Source organism: Ischnura elegans, chromosome 6 (assembly GCF_921293095.1).
Source record: "Ischnura elegans chromosome 6, ioIscEleg1.1, whole genome shotgun sequence".
Lineage (NCBI taxonomy): Eukaryota > Metazoa > Arthropoda > Insecta > Odonata > Coenagrionidae > Ischnura > Ischnura elegans.
The window spans coordinates 31,369,495-31,386,033 of NC_060251.1; the positions used below are offsets into that span (position 1 = coordinate 31,369,495).

Consider the following 16,539-nt stretch of genomic DNA (forward strand, 5'->3'; position numbering starts at 1 on the left):
CTGATGGACAGAGTGATGCACTGGAAGTGCCCTCCACATTACACTCAAGTAGAGATAGGGCCATCTCTGATAAGTTTCTGCTACTGTCAGGACTTGAACGCAGGCCCACAGGTTATAAAGCCTTTGTGATGTATTTGCGAAATTTTTCTCCCTGTTAATGGGGTTAATTTGGATGACTATCCGCAGATATCTCATTTCTTCAATATCCAGTCTTTGTGTGTTTGCAGGTGGTTAAACGGACATCCTGAAAACTGCTTTTAACCTTTTCCCTTCTATACACATATATATACGTGTGGACGTTTCCTGACCCAGGTGACGACGGCCGTATATTTACATGTGAGAATTTCCTAGCCAGGAGATCGAAAGCCGTATACCCCTATGAAAAAATTGTATGAACCTGTTTCAAATTTTTATACTATCTTATACATTGCCATGGCAATGTATAAAATTTTGAAACAGGTTTATACAATTTTTTCATAGGGGTATATTCGTTTTCTAGCTCTCCCCCTTTTAGGACGGTCGCGGGTTTACGTCGCCTTTGTCTCGGGACCCAACCGTGCGGGGTTTAGGATTTACCCTCGGAAACCGGGAGCAGGTACCCGGACCCCTCGTCTTTTATAGCCCCTCTTAGCGGTAAGGGACAGTGGTCATTCAATTGTTTATCCAGTCAGGTTTCGACGTAAATATTTGTTCGTTTCTCATAAAAAATTAACTAAGAATTGAATTATTTGTCTTTTGAGCAGCGTTGACAATTTTTAAACAAAATTTCACGATAAGTATTATCTTATATCTCGAGTTATGTATAAACATCAACAAAATTTTTTTCAAATCGGTTGATATTAACCACTGCCGCCCAAGGTCTAAAGTTTAAAATTTTGCAAAAAATCAGGCTGATTTCAGAATCGACGGCTCTGAAAACGAATTTTATGAAAATATGTGATAATTGGTAATATTAAAGAGTGGATACATGTTTATAGTTAATAAAAATGAAATTAGAAGTTTATTTGACAAAATCTGTGGTTCAAACAATGTCTATGAATTAACAACAAAATTAGAGTATAGACCACCCACACATCACAACTCATTTTTGCCTACGTTTCTAAAATTCCATTTTGGGGGCTAAATCTTAGGTAAAATAATATTTATTTCGATTGAATTTAAGTTTTTAGCAAATAAGTCATCATATGGTAGATAAATAATCCCATAAAAAGTAATAACAAGGTAAATTATTTTAAATTAACGTCAATTATAATGACGAATAACGTACCTGTGTAGCTATTTTAACAAGAAATTCAGTCAAGGCTGAGAAAGAACAGAACCTGAAAACCAAGAATTTCACTAGTTCTCTGGTAGTTTAAACAAATTTGATCGGGAAAAAAATCCTTTTTCGGCCCACCCTAATGTATAGCCGCACAAATGGGAGCGCCAAAGAGGCTAAACCTTTCCCCTAGGCCATCATGTACCTAAAGATTTTTGTTCTGAAGTTTTCTTAAGCCTTTACCCAAGATTTGAACCAAAGACCTGTTGGTGATAAAATAATGGTCATAAAATTCTTGATTCAAGTGTACCCTCCCTGTATGATATTGGTATGTTCGGCATGCGAATGATCTTTAACATAGTACATAATACTTTTTCATTGTTCCCACAAGTTTTTAATGAGTATCGGTTCCATTTGGGTTCCAGATTGGGAACATAAGTTATATATCTGTTCCAGATCTGAAGTGACCAACTTCAAATGTGACTTTAGTTAGGGAGTGATATGAAATTTCAGATACAGTAACCAGTTACTCTAAGAATGGAATGCAATGTATTGGTTGAACTGAGCCATCCTCCCTTGTGCTTTTCCCTCAGTCATTTGATTCTGAGGCTGGAAGAACGGGTGGTGATGGCTCCGGAGCTGACCCAAATGGTGACGGGGCGGACAGCCCAGAGGTGGCCAGCCTCTTCTCTTTCCTTCAAATCCTAACGGCCACATTTGGGTCGTTTGCTCATGGTGGGAATGATGTGAGGTATGCTCTTTCATATTTAAATAATATAAACCTGCAATTTGATTGACTGACTGACTAATTGATACAAATTCACAGCCCAAACTGTAAGGGCAGATTACAGATCTGAAATTTTCGATGGTAAAACTAAAAAAAATTTTGAAAAGGTTTGATACTCTTCGATATATATCAACTTGAATGAACATGGCAGCGTAATGGAACTAAAACATTTTCATCAATATCAAAGTTTTCTAAATGTCATACGGAAATCATCTTCCACTGACGAAAACTCGATTTTTTATTGGATTTTTTTAATGCCTCGATTATTTGAAAAAACATCTCGTTTCCTTATCTAATAACCTTCATATCTTTTGCCATAATTCCTTGTTCTTGAATTATTTATTTTCAAAAATTGTTCAAATTACTATTTTATGATGTGTTTGTGGTTAAATCATAAAATGGTACATTATGAAGATGATGATATTAAATCAATTACATATTGTTATGTATTGCTATGTTTTTCAATTTCTCTATTTTATGTGAATGGCTTCACCTCTAACCTAACACCAAAAACCCAAAAAATTGTAACTCCAAATGAATTTTGTCTCCACAGCAATGCCATTGGACCATTGATTGCTCTCTGGCTAATCTATCATGAGGGTTCAGTGCAGCAGAAGTCTGAGACTCCAATTTACATCCTCTTGTATGGTGGTGTTGGAATATCTGTGGGCCTTTGGCTATGGGGCCGGCGTGTCATTCAGACTATAGGCGAAGATCTCACTAAAATAACACCTTCGACGTAAGTGGATTTTTTTCATTTGTTTTTGTCTCAAATTACATTTGGAATACGTAATTGATCATAAGCATACAACCATTGATAGTTACGATCACAAGGTGATGAATGTTAGTCTGAGCTTATATCATTAACATTTTAGAAGTGGTATTTTAACTCCGGTTAATTTTTGTAAAATTGTCAGTAATATTTTATCTTGTCTTTCTTATAACATATTTTGGAAGTCTAATATTTCAATGAAGTAATGTTCTAATCCAGAATATCTGCCAAGAGCATTCAATTTGTGAACATAAATGAAAGAATCGTAAGAATTACAACCTGCTGATGAGCTTTTTTTTTTCCATAGCTTCTTATGCCTTTTGCATTATAAGTCAAGAGAGGATTGTTAGGAATAATTTACCATGAAATATGCATAGTGTGACTTAGTTCAAGTCTCTGGCATAGTGTGTAGCAAATAAATGTACTGTCCCAGGCAGAAAAATCTCACCACCCGCAAGAGCCAAAAATTTTAAACAAACAAAAAGTTCCGAATCGATGCCAATATCGCAATGCTGCCTGATTTCTGAGAAAAGTTGCAGGGTGATAGCTGGAAAGCAAAGCCGCAAAAAACTACAAATACTTCAAAAGCCTTCTTCCCTGCCAGTCAAAAATAGTTTTTAAGGCCATGTTAAAGTTTTGTAAAGTAAAGTTTTGACCGTGATAAAGGAAACCAATGTTCCTGCAGAGTGATAGTGGCAACACAAATTGTTGGGAAACTTTTTTCCCCCACAGCACACTGTACAGTGCTACCCTGATTTTACCCTTTTCTTCTCTCTGTGTTACGCAGTTGGTACACTTGTTATGTCCCGGTACTCAATTAACACTGGAAACGTACTCTATTCATGATACCACATGTTACAGTGTTACCTCTTTTTTTACTGTTTTTGAAATGACTGAAGTGTACACCTAACATACATTTAAGTTACTCATTCAGGTTATGATAGTTTTACTACAATAGTACCACAGACATGCCTCTCCATTATTGTTGTACCAGGAAGTACACAATTGCTTCTTCTATGTTCCTGTGTTTACGAGTCACAGATTGGGTACAATTAACCAGAAGGGTTGATCATGCAACACACAACTCGTGCTCTTTCTCCATGACTTTCACAAATTTGTTAAACGCAAAAGACAAGTGGACTCATTATTTGTAGATTATAAGAAAGCATTCAATACAGTGTCACAGTACTTCCGTATAAAATTTTATGCAAATTGCTGCCATTCAAGTTAACTGGAATACAGGCGGTCCTCGACTTTCATACACTCGACTTTCGTACAATTCGCACTTTTGTACGTTCAAAATTGACACCTTTTACTTGACTTCCGTACGCTAAATTCGGACTTTCGGATGATGCTCTGTATTTTTTTTTTTTAATTCCCACGATGTTTATTGCGCATCCCAGCATTCAATTGTTTCAAATGGCAGTATATGCGAACAGTACGAACGTTTACAATGAAGGGAATTGTTTGTAGTTGACTCCAATCTAGGTGATTTATTTGGGAGAGAGACTGCCTGCTATAGGCTCCTTCATCAAGAGAAGAAGAAAGCCTTCATTGGAAGGATTTTTCAAAAAAGTTTACTAGACATCATCAAATAGCTTCCAATAAAACTAGTAATATCTTCTTTTGAATCGTGTTTTTTCGTTTTAGTGCTGTTTAATTCATGCACACCTTCAGCAACGATATTGTGATATCGCACGAAATATCACCCGAATTCCGTTCGTCTTTTTTGAATAACATGCGAAATATACGCGATCACGAATGTCACCTGCCGAATATCAAATTTTGGTGTAAAAATTAAAAGGTATCCAGAGTGCGGTTTCAACAATTAAATTTTGTTATGCTTCTTGATATGTCTTTTTATTTACAGTGGACATAATAAGTAGAATGTCAACTTAAACGGGATGAGGAAATTTCACTCGATAGCCAACGGAGTTCTTGTTTTTTTTTTAACTTTTATTTACAGTTTCTGCATATTTTCGAAAGAAATTAGATGATTTGAGGAATTTTATTAAGATATTATTAAAATTTAGTGAATTGAAATAAAATCCGTGAAAAAGGTTTTAGTACGTATATTCCGCTCTATAAAAAGGGCGTCGACTGGAAACTCTTCAGGTAAACTGTTCCTTATGGAACGTAACCCCTTATTAGTATGGAAGTCAATGGTTTGACTTTCGTACAAGTTTTCGGGAACGCATTGTTGGGGACCGCCTGTAGTGGTAAACTGGACTTTGAGTGATCATTAGCAAAAAGTAGTTCTGGAAGGTATTAGCTATGAGGTAGTTAAAGTGACATCATGTATCCCACAAGGAAGCCTAATTGGCTCAATTTTCTTCCTTTGTATATATATTACCTTTATATTTGTAAGTATATTGTTTCTTTACCCATCTCTGCCCTCTCTTTGTCCCTTAGTGGTTTCACCATTGAGATAGGTGCTGCATCAACTGTCCTGCTGGCTTCTAAGATTGGACTCCCAATCAGCACAACACACTGCAAAGTGGGCTCGGTAGTGTTTGTTGGCTGGGCGTGCTCCAGTAAAAAGGGCGTCGACTGGAAACTCTTCAGGTAAACTGTTCCTTTAGAGATTATTATAGCATTCTTACATACAGTGGAACCTCGTTAAAGCGAGTACGGGCTATAGCGAGACCCCCGCTATTACGAGAGATAGCCGATGCACCGTCAATTGATCCTATAATAAGCATGTTAAAAATTTCGTTTTTACGAGGCCCTTTTGGTGTTGGCTCTTGCCATAGCGAGGGTTTCACCGCCGGAAAAACTTACACCAAGACTCCTTAATCTCTGTAATTGCTAGCGATCTGTTAGAAATGAAGTGCTCAGTCTCAAATTTATGTGGTAAACTGTCGTTCGATAAATAAGTATTTTGGTGAAAATATTGTGGCATTAGCATTCGCGAATGCTTGATCTTCTTTTGTTCCTCGGGCGGCAGAAAGCAGTTGTCAGCATACCCGCACGTCCATGAGTTGCATGAATAGAAAGCATTTGATGGAACACACCATGGCCAAAAAAATACCAAACACGTCTAAGCGAGAAGATAAAAATAAAGGAGTAATATGAGGTATATTGGCTATTATTTGCACCACCTCCGGTAAAGCGACAATTCGCTATAGCGAGTGTTTATTGGTGCACCGTGGGATGTCGTTTCATCGAGGTACCACTGTAATAAATTCAGTAAGGAACAAAACCCAATTGATTATAACCGACCTGTGAAAACTCTCTAGACTGGGTCCCATCTTTGGCATTGACCATGAGTTGGCTTCCCTCTCCCTTGCTTGCTGTTTCAAACTGAATTATGACTAGAATATGGACTCTTTTTTGGGCTAAAAACAATATTTCCCCTACTTGGAGAGAGCTTCAGCTTCGTATGTGTTAACGAGAATATTTATATTTGTGTCCATGCTCAATAACCCTCCCTCCCATCCCCAAAAAAGGTAATTATGTGCAGTAAAAAATCAAAGTAGAAATTACATAGAAAATTGTCATCACTGGATTTAAGGTCTTGTTAGAATATCCATTTGGAATTCCCCTTTCATTAGGAAGGATTACACAGGCCAACAAAAAAAAAATTTTTTTTTGGTGCCGGGAGTTTTTGAGCTGATATCAACAATATGTGTGGTGCTGAATCCAAATATGATATCCGTTTTTATGTAACAGCTCTACTTTTTTAGATACGGCGCATTTTATTATTAGATTCTTTCAAATATTTTATATATATCAGAAAATATTTTTCAAATTTAAATCAATCTATAAATAAACTAAATCTTAATCACTCTGCAGTATTTACTTTGAAAATCGCCTTTATGCCTTTGAGAAAGGGGTTGGAGAGGATTCGTCGTGTTTGAAGAAGGGGGAGACAGGCGTACAGAGTGGAGACAGTGGGAAAAGATACAACTAAGGGATGTGGGAAACCCACGGTGGAGAAGGACTCTAGTCATAACTGTAGAATAACGACGCGTGGGAAGAGTCACAGAAAGGTGTAGAAGGGTAAAAAAGGGGAGATAGGGTAAAAAGAGAGCGTGTCTTTGAAAATGGAGAGGCGGAAGTAAGTAAGGAGTAAGGGGATTTCCGAAAACAAATGGTCAAATTCTCAAAGTTTTTGTGAAGCAACCTCTAAAAATGAGCTCAATTCGAAGAAGCTGTGTAAAACATTGTGATGTGTGTTGTTACATTTGTGGGGAATATACTTTAAAATAAAATAGGAAAAAATTACAGACTTTGTGAAATGTGCATACCTGGGATATTTTGGTGTTCAGCTTGGTGACCAAGGTAAAAATTGGGCACCGCAAGTTGTGTGTGAAACATGTACAGAGCATCAGTGGTAGTGGACTACAGGAAAAAGGAAAAGTTTAAAGTTTGGTGTGACAGTCGTTTGGAGAGAACCTACAAACCATATTGACGACTGTTATTTTTGCATGGTAAATGTTTCAGGAATTAATCGAAACAATCGCCACAAGTGGAAATATCCAGATTTGCCTTCAGCTAGACGCCCGGTACCCCATTCAGAAGAAATCCTGATTATAATATTTCAGACATTACGAGATGTATGTGAGGATGAATATGAGCTATGTGAACACATTCCTGTTTCTATTGACGATAGTGACAGTGACTACGAGGCAGTATCAACAAATCCTCAACTATTTAATCAAGATGAACTAGGCGACCTTGTTAGAGAATTGAACTTATCAAAGGAAGCATCTGAACTACTAGCTTCTAGGATGCATGAAAAGAATTTAATGGAAAAAGGTACAAAAATTAATTTTTATCGCACAAAGGAAAAGGATCTGTTACCCTTCTTTACTCAAGAAGACAATCTTACATTTTGTTTAGGCGTTAGAGGTCTTCTGAAAGGAATGGGATTACCGCAATATGAAGCTAGTGATTGGCATTTGTTCATTGATAGTTTCCAAGCGTAGTTTAAAATGTGTTCTTCACAATTTTAACAAGTTTGGCTCACTAGCAATCGCTCATTCAACTGAAATAAAAGAAGAATATTATACAATAGTATTGGTCTAACAAAAGATAAAATACCAGGGACATTGCTAGGTGATTTTTTGTAGATTTAAAAATGGTGAACTTTCTTCTTGGGCAGCAATTTAGCAACACAAAATATCCTTGTTTATTGTGCCTCTGGGATAGCATGGACAGACAAACCACCGGATTAAGAAGGAGTGGTGAAAGAGAGAAAACTTAATTGTTGGGTAAAAACATTATTGCTTAGTCTTTCGTTGAACGGGAGAAAATCACCTTACCACCCCTTCATGTTAAACTAGGCCAAATGAAGCAATTTGTAAAGGCTCTTGACAAGGATGGACCATGCTTCAGCTACATAAGAATAAAAATGCCGCAGATAAGTAGAGAAAAACTTAAAGCTGGTATTTTTGATTGGCCACATAACAGACAACTTACAAAGGATCCTGATTTTGTCAAGTCAATGAATGGGATTGAAAAAAACAGTTGGCTTTCATTTGTTGGGGTAATAAAAATTTTTCTGGGAAATCACAGACGAGAGAATTATCTCGAGCTGGTAAATTATATGCTCACTAACTTTAAATCACTTGGATGTAATATGAGCAGAAAAAGTTCACTACCTACACAGTCTTTTAGGCTGTTTTCCCAAAAATTTATGCGACACAAGTGAAAAACAAGGTGAAATATTTCACCAGAAAATCAAAACAATGTAAGATCACTACCAAGGAAGATGGGATAACCACATGATGGCAGATTACTGCTGGTGCTTAAAACGAGACTGTTTTATCAAAGTCCACCCAAGAAAATCGCGCATAAGAAGCTTCCGAAGTGTTAAGTGACGTTTTTACGTCTTTTTTTCTTTAAAGTGTTTTATTTCAGTAAAAATGTTACTATTTCTATTCAATTGTATTGTAAAACTATTGTAATTGTAGGTGATTTAACATTCCTATAAATAAATCAAGTCTTTATATTTTGTAGGTTTTATCATTTATGTAATTATCCCATATCATCATATTGAACATTTTTTTAAGTAAGTAACAACATATCTATATCTTGAAAACTAGAGCTGATAGGAAAAAACTAATCTCATATTTGGATTCAGCACCCCAATTACCCTTTAAATCAGCTTTAAAAGCTCCGGCACCAAAACCACTGTTGACCTGTGTTATCTAAGCTTACTCAATTTTGTTTTTTTTTTTCATTTCTGCACAGGAACATTATTTACGCATGGGTGGTGACAATTCCGGTGGCAGGAGGTCTTAGTGCTGCTATAATGGCATTCCTGTCTGCAGTTGCCCTCTAACGAAGAGGAGGTGCTTAGCGGCCAAGAAGACGTGTGGCCAACATCGCGTGTGCGCTGCTCCTCCCTCACATTCTCTCTCTCTCCCCCCTCTGTCTGCGCGCGCTCATGCAATAATGCACCCTCACACAGACACAAAGATACGCACTCACACACCTTCAAACGGAAACATGCCACACCCTCGGTGGGGACACTCAACGGGAGGCGGGAGGGAGAGAAGGAGCGCAATCTCATGCTAAATGAACTTTACGAACCCAACTGGCTGTGCGTGGCGTATGCCCATCGAAAGGGGACTGGGGCTGCTTTGTTGAGTTTTCCCTAGTTTTCCTCGTTCTCTGGAAGCAATTTTTTTTTATATTCATGCTCCTTGTGGTGTTGATTAAGTGAAGAAGATAACTGGTGAGTATCTCATCTCTATTTTACTAGAGAAGAAAATGTCAATATGACCCAGTTGTAATATTGGTTGTGGCATTGTGGCAATCCCCATGGAAGTCTGAAGGAAGTGTTTTCTCTTTATTTTGATTGACTGCTCTACAGTGTGAGATAGAAGAGTGAATGGGTGATGTGTACATTTTGAGAGCAATTGGCTATTCATAGTGTTTTATATTTGAAATAGGTTTATATTAAATATCTTATTTTTACTTTGAATGGATGGCTGGAATCATGAGTGTTGAACCAGGGGCACTTAGAACCTCTCTCGGTAAAGATTTTTGACGGTCCTGAGCCATTTGGCTGTCATATATTTTTGATGCTGACATGCAATAGAATGTTGAATGTGAAGCCAAGGAAAGTATGAATGGAAAAGAATAAGAAATGTGAGGGAGATTTTTGGGAACTGCATAATTACCCTTGGGATATTGATGAAGCTGTGAGGGACATCTTTTTTTACCCAATTAGCCGTTGGGTAAAACTGAACGGAAGAGAAAATATTTGCCACCCTGGCAATTGAGCATTACACATTTATGGCATTATGTGAACTCAATCATAAGCATTAATTAACAAGATGAATGTTTTTTAATATTTTGTATATTTCATTAAAACTGTTTTCATGAGAGTGTGTCACACATTGTTTCTTCTTAAAGTGAGCACTCCAATCCAATCAACAGTGTTTTTCATTCAGAGGTAAAGGCATTTCAAGCAGTCCGTCATTCTATGTCTTGGAAAACTATTGTTCATGAATTCCATGATCTCATGAGACATGGGAAATGATCTCAAGCTCCAAGGAAATAGAAAAAGAGTTCAAAACTCAATAATATTCCAGTGTCTTGCTACTTTGTTTATGCTGGGAACATAGTCTGTGAATTGCATCCCAGATTGCTCCACGTTTGTTTTATTAACTGCCAAAGTAGTATATAAAAAGCATCGTAGTAAAAGTTGCTTGTAAAGAAATGAATTTATAAAGGCGAATCAGTGGATGTAAGTAAATTTGAAAGGGAACTGCTCATAATTTGATTGAATTTTTGTTTTTTCAAAAGCTTTCCTTAAGAAATTGGGGTAAATAGGTTTAAAGGATGGATTGAGTAATCCCGCACTAAGTTCCCTGAGACCTCTCCTGAGACTCAAAAAAAATTGTCCCTGATTATAATCCCATGGTCATCATGCCCTGACATCAAGCTGCTAGTCTTTGCAGCAATAATACTTCACAGAGCATTTTAGTGTGAGGAAGGTGTAATATGCCTAAAAAGTCTTAAAATTCCTGGATCTTATTTTTACTTCTGAAATACAAATGTACTCAGCATTGACCTTGCTAGATGGCAGTCCCTAGTGACCCGTGCAATATTTACTAGGCTGGCTTAATCAGTGGATAGCTATGGGACTAGCATTATCCAACATTATTTCTCCAGCTTAATTTATGATGCTCCAAATTGTCTGCTTTTCTTTCTGCACGCATCTGTATGGGATGCTGTATTCAGATGTTGGAGCAACGCATAAGGTGATGCTGGTAGTTAATATCGCATCAATTTTAATGATGTGTACTCCCAGGATGAAATTTGTTACAAAATAGGTATTATATGACTTGAACAGGATTGAGGTGGAATTATTTTTTCATGGATATTTTCAAATTTTATGCGTATAACTTTGCACCAGCTCATTTGACTGTGAACTAAGTCATTTTTAGTGTAAATGTGAAGATATTTCTGTACAAGACTTATAGCTAATCATCAGCACAAATTCATTCATTGAAGAAAATATGCCAGCTGTTCATCAATAATGGCAATCATTCCATTCTGCAGTTGTAGCTGCTGTCAAAGGATAAGTATTGTTTGAAACTTCACATGTATGACATCAATATCATACTTCTTTCACCAGCATTTGTTCTTTTAACTAATAGCTGAAGATTCCACCGATCATTATCATTAAGTTGTCATCACTCTTCAATAATTCTCTGCTGGAATTATTTAATTTCAAACCTTGTTCACCCAACTGAATCCATGGAATGAGGTAAGCCTCTTGGAACCTACAGTATTTATTTCCTTAAGCTTGTCCAATTTAGTTGTTGGATTAGTGTTAATGGCCCTTCAGTATTGTGGTGTATTTAATTGTCTTTTTTTAATCTAGGTCATGGTTTAGTTCTGTGGAACTTAAAATATCTTTTGATTACTTTAAATGCTTCTTATTACTTGGTCGATGGTAACAGCTCATTAGAAAATTTATCGTTCCTCTAAGCACTTAGAATCCAGGAAAATAAGCATGCCATTTTAGTGGACCATATTTTGTAGCATTACTTGGATATCTTTTTCAGGTTTGAAAGACTGCCTTCACAATAATGAGGGGTGATCATTCTGTCATTTAAAGTAAGACTGACTAGTGGTGGTTTGGTTTTCCTGGTGGAGATGCTGCTGTGCAAAACTAGGTGAAAGTGTACACACTGATTTCATTCTTCGTTAAAACTTTCGCGGGTGCTCGTCATGTTGAATTAAGACTTTTGGGCTATGTCGCCGCGTCAGATTTTGGGTGGCCCCAACGTTTCCCGACCGATGCTGGTCGCTTTCTCAAGGGAATCTGATAACTGATTTCATTCATCAAGGTTTGCAACAGAAGGTGGCATCATTGGATGAGACTTTGTCTTTGCCAGCATTTTCTTATTATTGCTTGGTGTTAGCTTATGGTTGAGGTAGGTTTACATCAATCCAGAATTCTGAATTTACTCATCATATCCTTAAAGCTCCATTCTCTATTTCCATTCCTTTCTCCATGTTAGCATTACATCTACTACTCTGAATTCTATCCATGAACCTTGTCCACTTGCTTCCCTTTCCTCACTTACTTCACGTACTTTTTCTTATCCTGTTTTTTAGCATCCCCATGCATCTCATTATATGCACTATTCACACACCATACACTTTCTTCCTCATATTTTCTCCTCATTTACCACTTTAAGCCTTTTTGTATGCAGTGATACAAACAGCCAGAGGCGGATCACCCCTTGGACATCCAATTTACACTAGATACAGTGGCAATTTTTGTTCGAACCCACAATACTTCTGGGTGTTTACCCCATACTTAGCCCCCCCTTGTCCCTATCTTGGATCCACTACTGCAAACAGCTGTAATAATTTTTCACACTTTCATTTGCTTGACCGGTGTCAACTGTCTCAGGTTTTTTTGACAACTCTTGCTAATGACGTGTTTACGTTGAAACCGGTTGAGCAAAGAAAAGTGTGGAAAATAGCTACAGCTGTTTGTATCATTAGTATCGATGAATTTCCATAAAGTGAACTCGTCAAAACTTGACCTTTTCTCATGTATTTTCCTCTCTCTTCATCTCACCTCCATCCTGCTTCATTTCTTATATTCATTCCCATTATGAAGATGAATGCTTTATTCGAAGCTAAACACTTGTCATCATATAAATGACATTAAATGCAGTCACTGTACAAGTACAAGTTTGTATTCCCCAATTGATGACTTCTGTGCCTCTACGTGAGCCTAAGACTTCAACTTCTTTTCCATTGAAACATTTGCTGAAATTCTTTATGCTTGTTGGTGTAACTGGTTGCATGTACAACTGACGTTGAGAAGATTGGAGTTCAAATCTAACGGAAGTCAGATTATTTTTCACAACAAATTTCATCCTTTGGAGTAGATAGTCTATAATTCTGTCAGTCAGTACTTTCTATCAGTCTCTCAACCAGTTCTTCGTTTCTCTGTTCCATTTATTCATTCCATAAACTTTAAGTCTGAAAGTACTCATTAGGCTAATCAATTTGATTTAGATTATCTTCACCGTTTAGTTCATTTTGTGCAATTGTACTCCTGGATGAAGTGGTCAGGTACCTAAGGGCCCCAGAGGTGACTTGGATGAGGGACCCCAAAATGATTGGCCCCTCTAAAACCCCTTGAATAAGTTAGATAAAACATTTGGATGAGCATTTTTTAATGACTTATCAATCTAGTCTCCCAAAAAAGTTAGGAAATACTCTTAAGAACTAAATTTAAACTGCATTTTTTTTAGCCAAAGAGCTGCACGTGTTGATTTCATTATTTTTAGAGCACTCACTCAGGAGACTTGTGTACACGTTATGGTCAGCAAAAATGCATCACGCAGGTTGAGGCCCTAGGGCCCTGAAACGGATTCCCTCCCACCTAGTCGTGCTGGCCAGTGGCCAGTCTTCCCCTGATTGTACTCATCAAATAGAATCATTCTTCTGTTAACTCATATTTGTGGCTCCTTACCTAGATATCTACTTTTGGGCATTCAGTCTTACAGTCTGGGATGAATTCCTGAAAATGTTCTCAATTGCCAGCTGCTTGCTGTTGCTGGAACCCCATTTGGTTCATTTTTAAGTAGGTACTTAGTTTTTAATCTTAAGCAGTGAATACATACATTGGTATTCTCAGAGTAAATGGAGGGCATATAAAAACATTTGTCTTATGCTCAATGCTTATTAATGGGGTCAGACTTGCCCATGTTTCTTTTTTTAAATTGATTCTGTGGAATTTTATTTTATCTCCTTTCCTACCACTTAAATGTGTTATTTTAGTTCAGTTTCGTCAGCTCTCATTTTCGATTTTGAAACATTGTTTTGTAAAGATTTTTATGTTCTACCTTGTAGAATATGTAACCTCATAATTACTGCTGGCAGTAAAAAGTAGTGATAGTTATATAGATATGTTCCCTGCATAGATATTTAAATATTGGTCAGAATCTTATTAAATTTCTGTTTACTCTTCTTCATGAAGTGCCTCTGTTTTGGAGAATTTCAGTTCACGATCATGTTGGTGTACTTGTTAGTTGCTTCATTCCATGTGTAGTTCCCATGAATGACTAATGGAAAGAGGTCAATTTAGGGGGTAACATATATTTTATATAAGCTTGTTTTTTAGTTTTCCAGTTCCAATTAGCTATACTAATACTTTCTTAGCATGATAAGACTTTATTAAAGATAAACATATTTTTCTTTGTGGCTGAAATGAGTGATACATTCGTAGTGAGGTGACAAATACCTACATTTTTTCACATGTAAAGTGATAGTTAGATTATGCTGAGGGTAATCATTATGTGCTCCTGTTTCCTGAAGCCTTGAACTTCTAATGGTAACATACATTTTTGTTTACTATGTCTGCTTGATCCTCTAAGTACCTTTATTTGATATCAGGGGAATGATGAATATGTTAAAGTATTTTTTTGCAATTGGGTAAGGTTTCAAATGTGATTAAATTGTGCAGCCAAATATAGTGGCGGATCCAGAGAGGGTCCAGGAGAGGGGTCTTTTGTACCCCCCAAAAATTGTAATTTTTTTCATGCCCCCACTACTGCTGGGAGGTTACCACTGAGACCACCCACCCAGCCCTATGCCCCCTTTCTTAAACCCTCCTTGTCCGTATCCTGGATCCAGCACTTGCCATTTATAAGCTGGGGAATGTCCCTTTGGCATAAACAGGATAGAAAATGTCCAAAACTGACAAAAGTTTAAGATCAAAGATGCTACACCATGAACAGATTATATAATGTCCATTGTATAATTCCCATGCTGAGTGATACATACTTGTACAATAACTGCGGATTGAATCCAGGGTTCCCACTCAACCGTGAAAACCTTAAAACCGTGAATAAGCCGTGAATTTCGTCAATTAACCTTAGAAATCTCTCAAACTTGATTGTAGAACTACGATAGACTGATTTAAAGGAAAAAAAGATATTTTGATCATGTTTTAGGGCAGAGTCACGTGCAGATACTGTCCACGCATTTACCTGCACACGTGTATTCGAAAGCGCAACTATTAATTGGTCCGTGTGTGCCATGACAGCACATTGACCTTAAGCCTGCAATTGGAAGACGTTAACCCTGGCAAAAAATCAGGCCCTTCTTCACTTCCCTGCTCTCTCCATTTTCCCACTCTCACCTTTTAGCCGGACATGAATTTTGCTAACTATAGGTGACATTATGAGAGATAGCACTGTCATTGCTGCGTTTGCATTCAAGGCATCTGTTGCGTTTGTTACATGCGTGCGGCCGATGATTGTTACGTGATCGATATGTCTGCCTAAAATGCCTTATCTACAAACCGTGAATTTTATGACATTTTGACCTGAAAACCTGGAAAAAACTGTGAATTTTACAATGTAGTTAGAGCGGGAACCCTGGAATTTCAACTAAAGAAATATCTTTCAGACTTAAATTGGTTTTGCATTCAATTTTACCAATCTTTATGCTGCCATGATAGGAGCCATTACTCTAAATTTCTGTTACTGCAGAATTGCTTTCTTCAAAGTTTTTAAAGAAACTATTGTTCAAGTAATTGCCTTTTATTTGAATGGCATAGTAATATCTCAATTCAACCTTTGATATTGAAAAATAATGTGAGAAATAGGTAATTTTTTGTGAAAAGAATAATTTCTTCAAGATATTAGATTGATTGATGGTGCTAAGTTGAAGCAGTATTTAGTATGGCTATTTTTTTAAGTGAAAATCTTTGAGCACCTCTTTTATAATCTGATCATTGTCCTTAGTATATACATATGTGGATAAAGTGTAGTTTTCTGTCATTGAAGGCCCATTCTTATTCAAAGATATAATACTCCTCAGTACAAATGAAAACTCAGCTTACACATCTGAATTTAAGAAATATATGTTTAATGGAGTAACTTTCTGTGTGTCTCTACGTATCATCTTGTGCAGTTACACCATTGAAAATTATTCTAATCAGGGTTCATTTCTAGGAATTTTACTGTGCTTCCTGTCACTCTGCCAATCATTGGTGGCACATGTCCCATGAGAGAAGGGATCAATCTCATCTCATTTATGCCTGTGTAACTTAAAACTATGTACCTGCTCATCCACACAACTACATTAATCTCATCGATAAATTTATTTCATCATTATGGAATTAATAACATATTTTGCATTTAATTTATATCTTGTATTGTCTCAGTTTTCATGATCAGTAAAAGCATCTGTCATTTGCATTCATAGTTGTTTCTATTCACTCAA

The 16,539-nt window shown here is 36.9% G+C and overlaps 1 protein-coding gene across 5 annotated transcripts in view; it reads left to right on the plus strand.

The window, feature by feature from the left end:
* The window catches only part of LOC124160274 (sodium-dependent phosphate transporter 1), a 154,836-nt gene extending 144,679 nt beyond the window's left edge, over positions 1-10,157 (plus strand). For all 5 annotated transcript variants that reach the window (XM_046536099.1, XM_046536098.1, XM_046536100.1 and 2 more), the window contains 4 exons: positions 1,852-2,009; positions 2,599-2,784; positions 5,230-5,382; positions 9,016-10,157. In XM_046536099.1, coding sequence (XP_046392055.1) covers positions 1,852-2,009; positions 2,599-2,784; positions 5,230-5,382; positions 9,016-9,106 — 588 coding nt within the window. In that variant the 3' untranslated portion in view covers positions 9,107-10,157. The remainder of the gene's footprint in view (positions 1-1,851; positions 2,010-2,598; positions 2,785-5,229; positions 5,383-9,015) is intronic.
* The last annotated feature ends 6,382 nt before the right edge of the window (positions 10,158-16,539 follow it).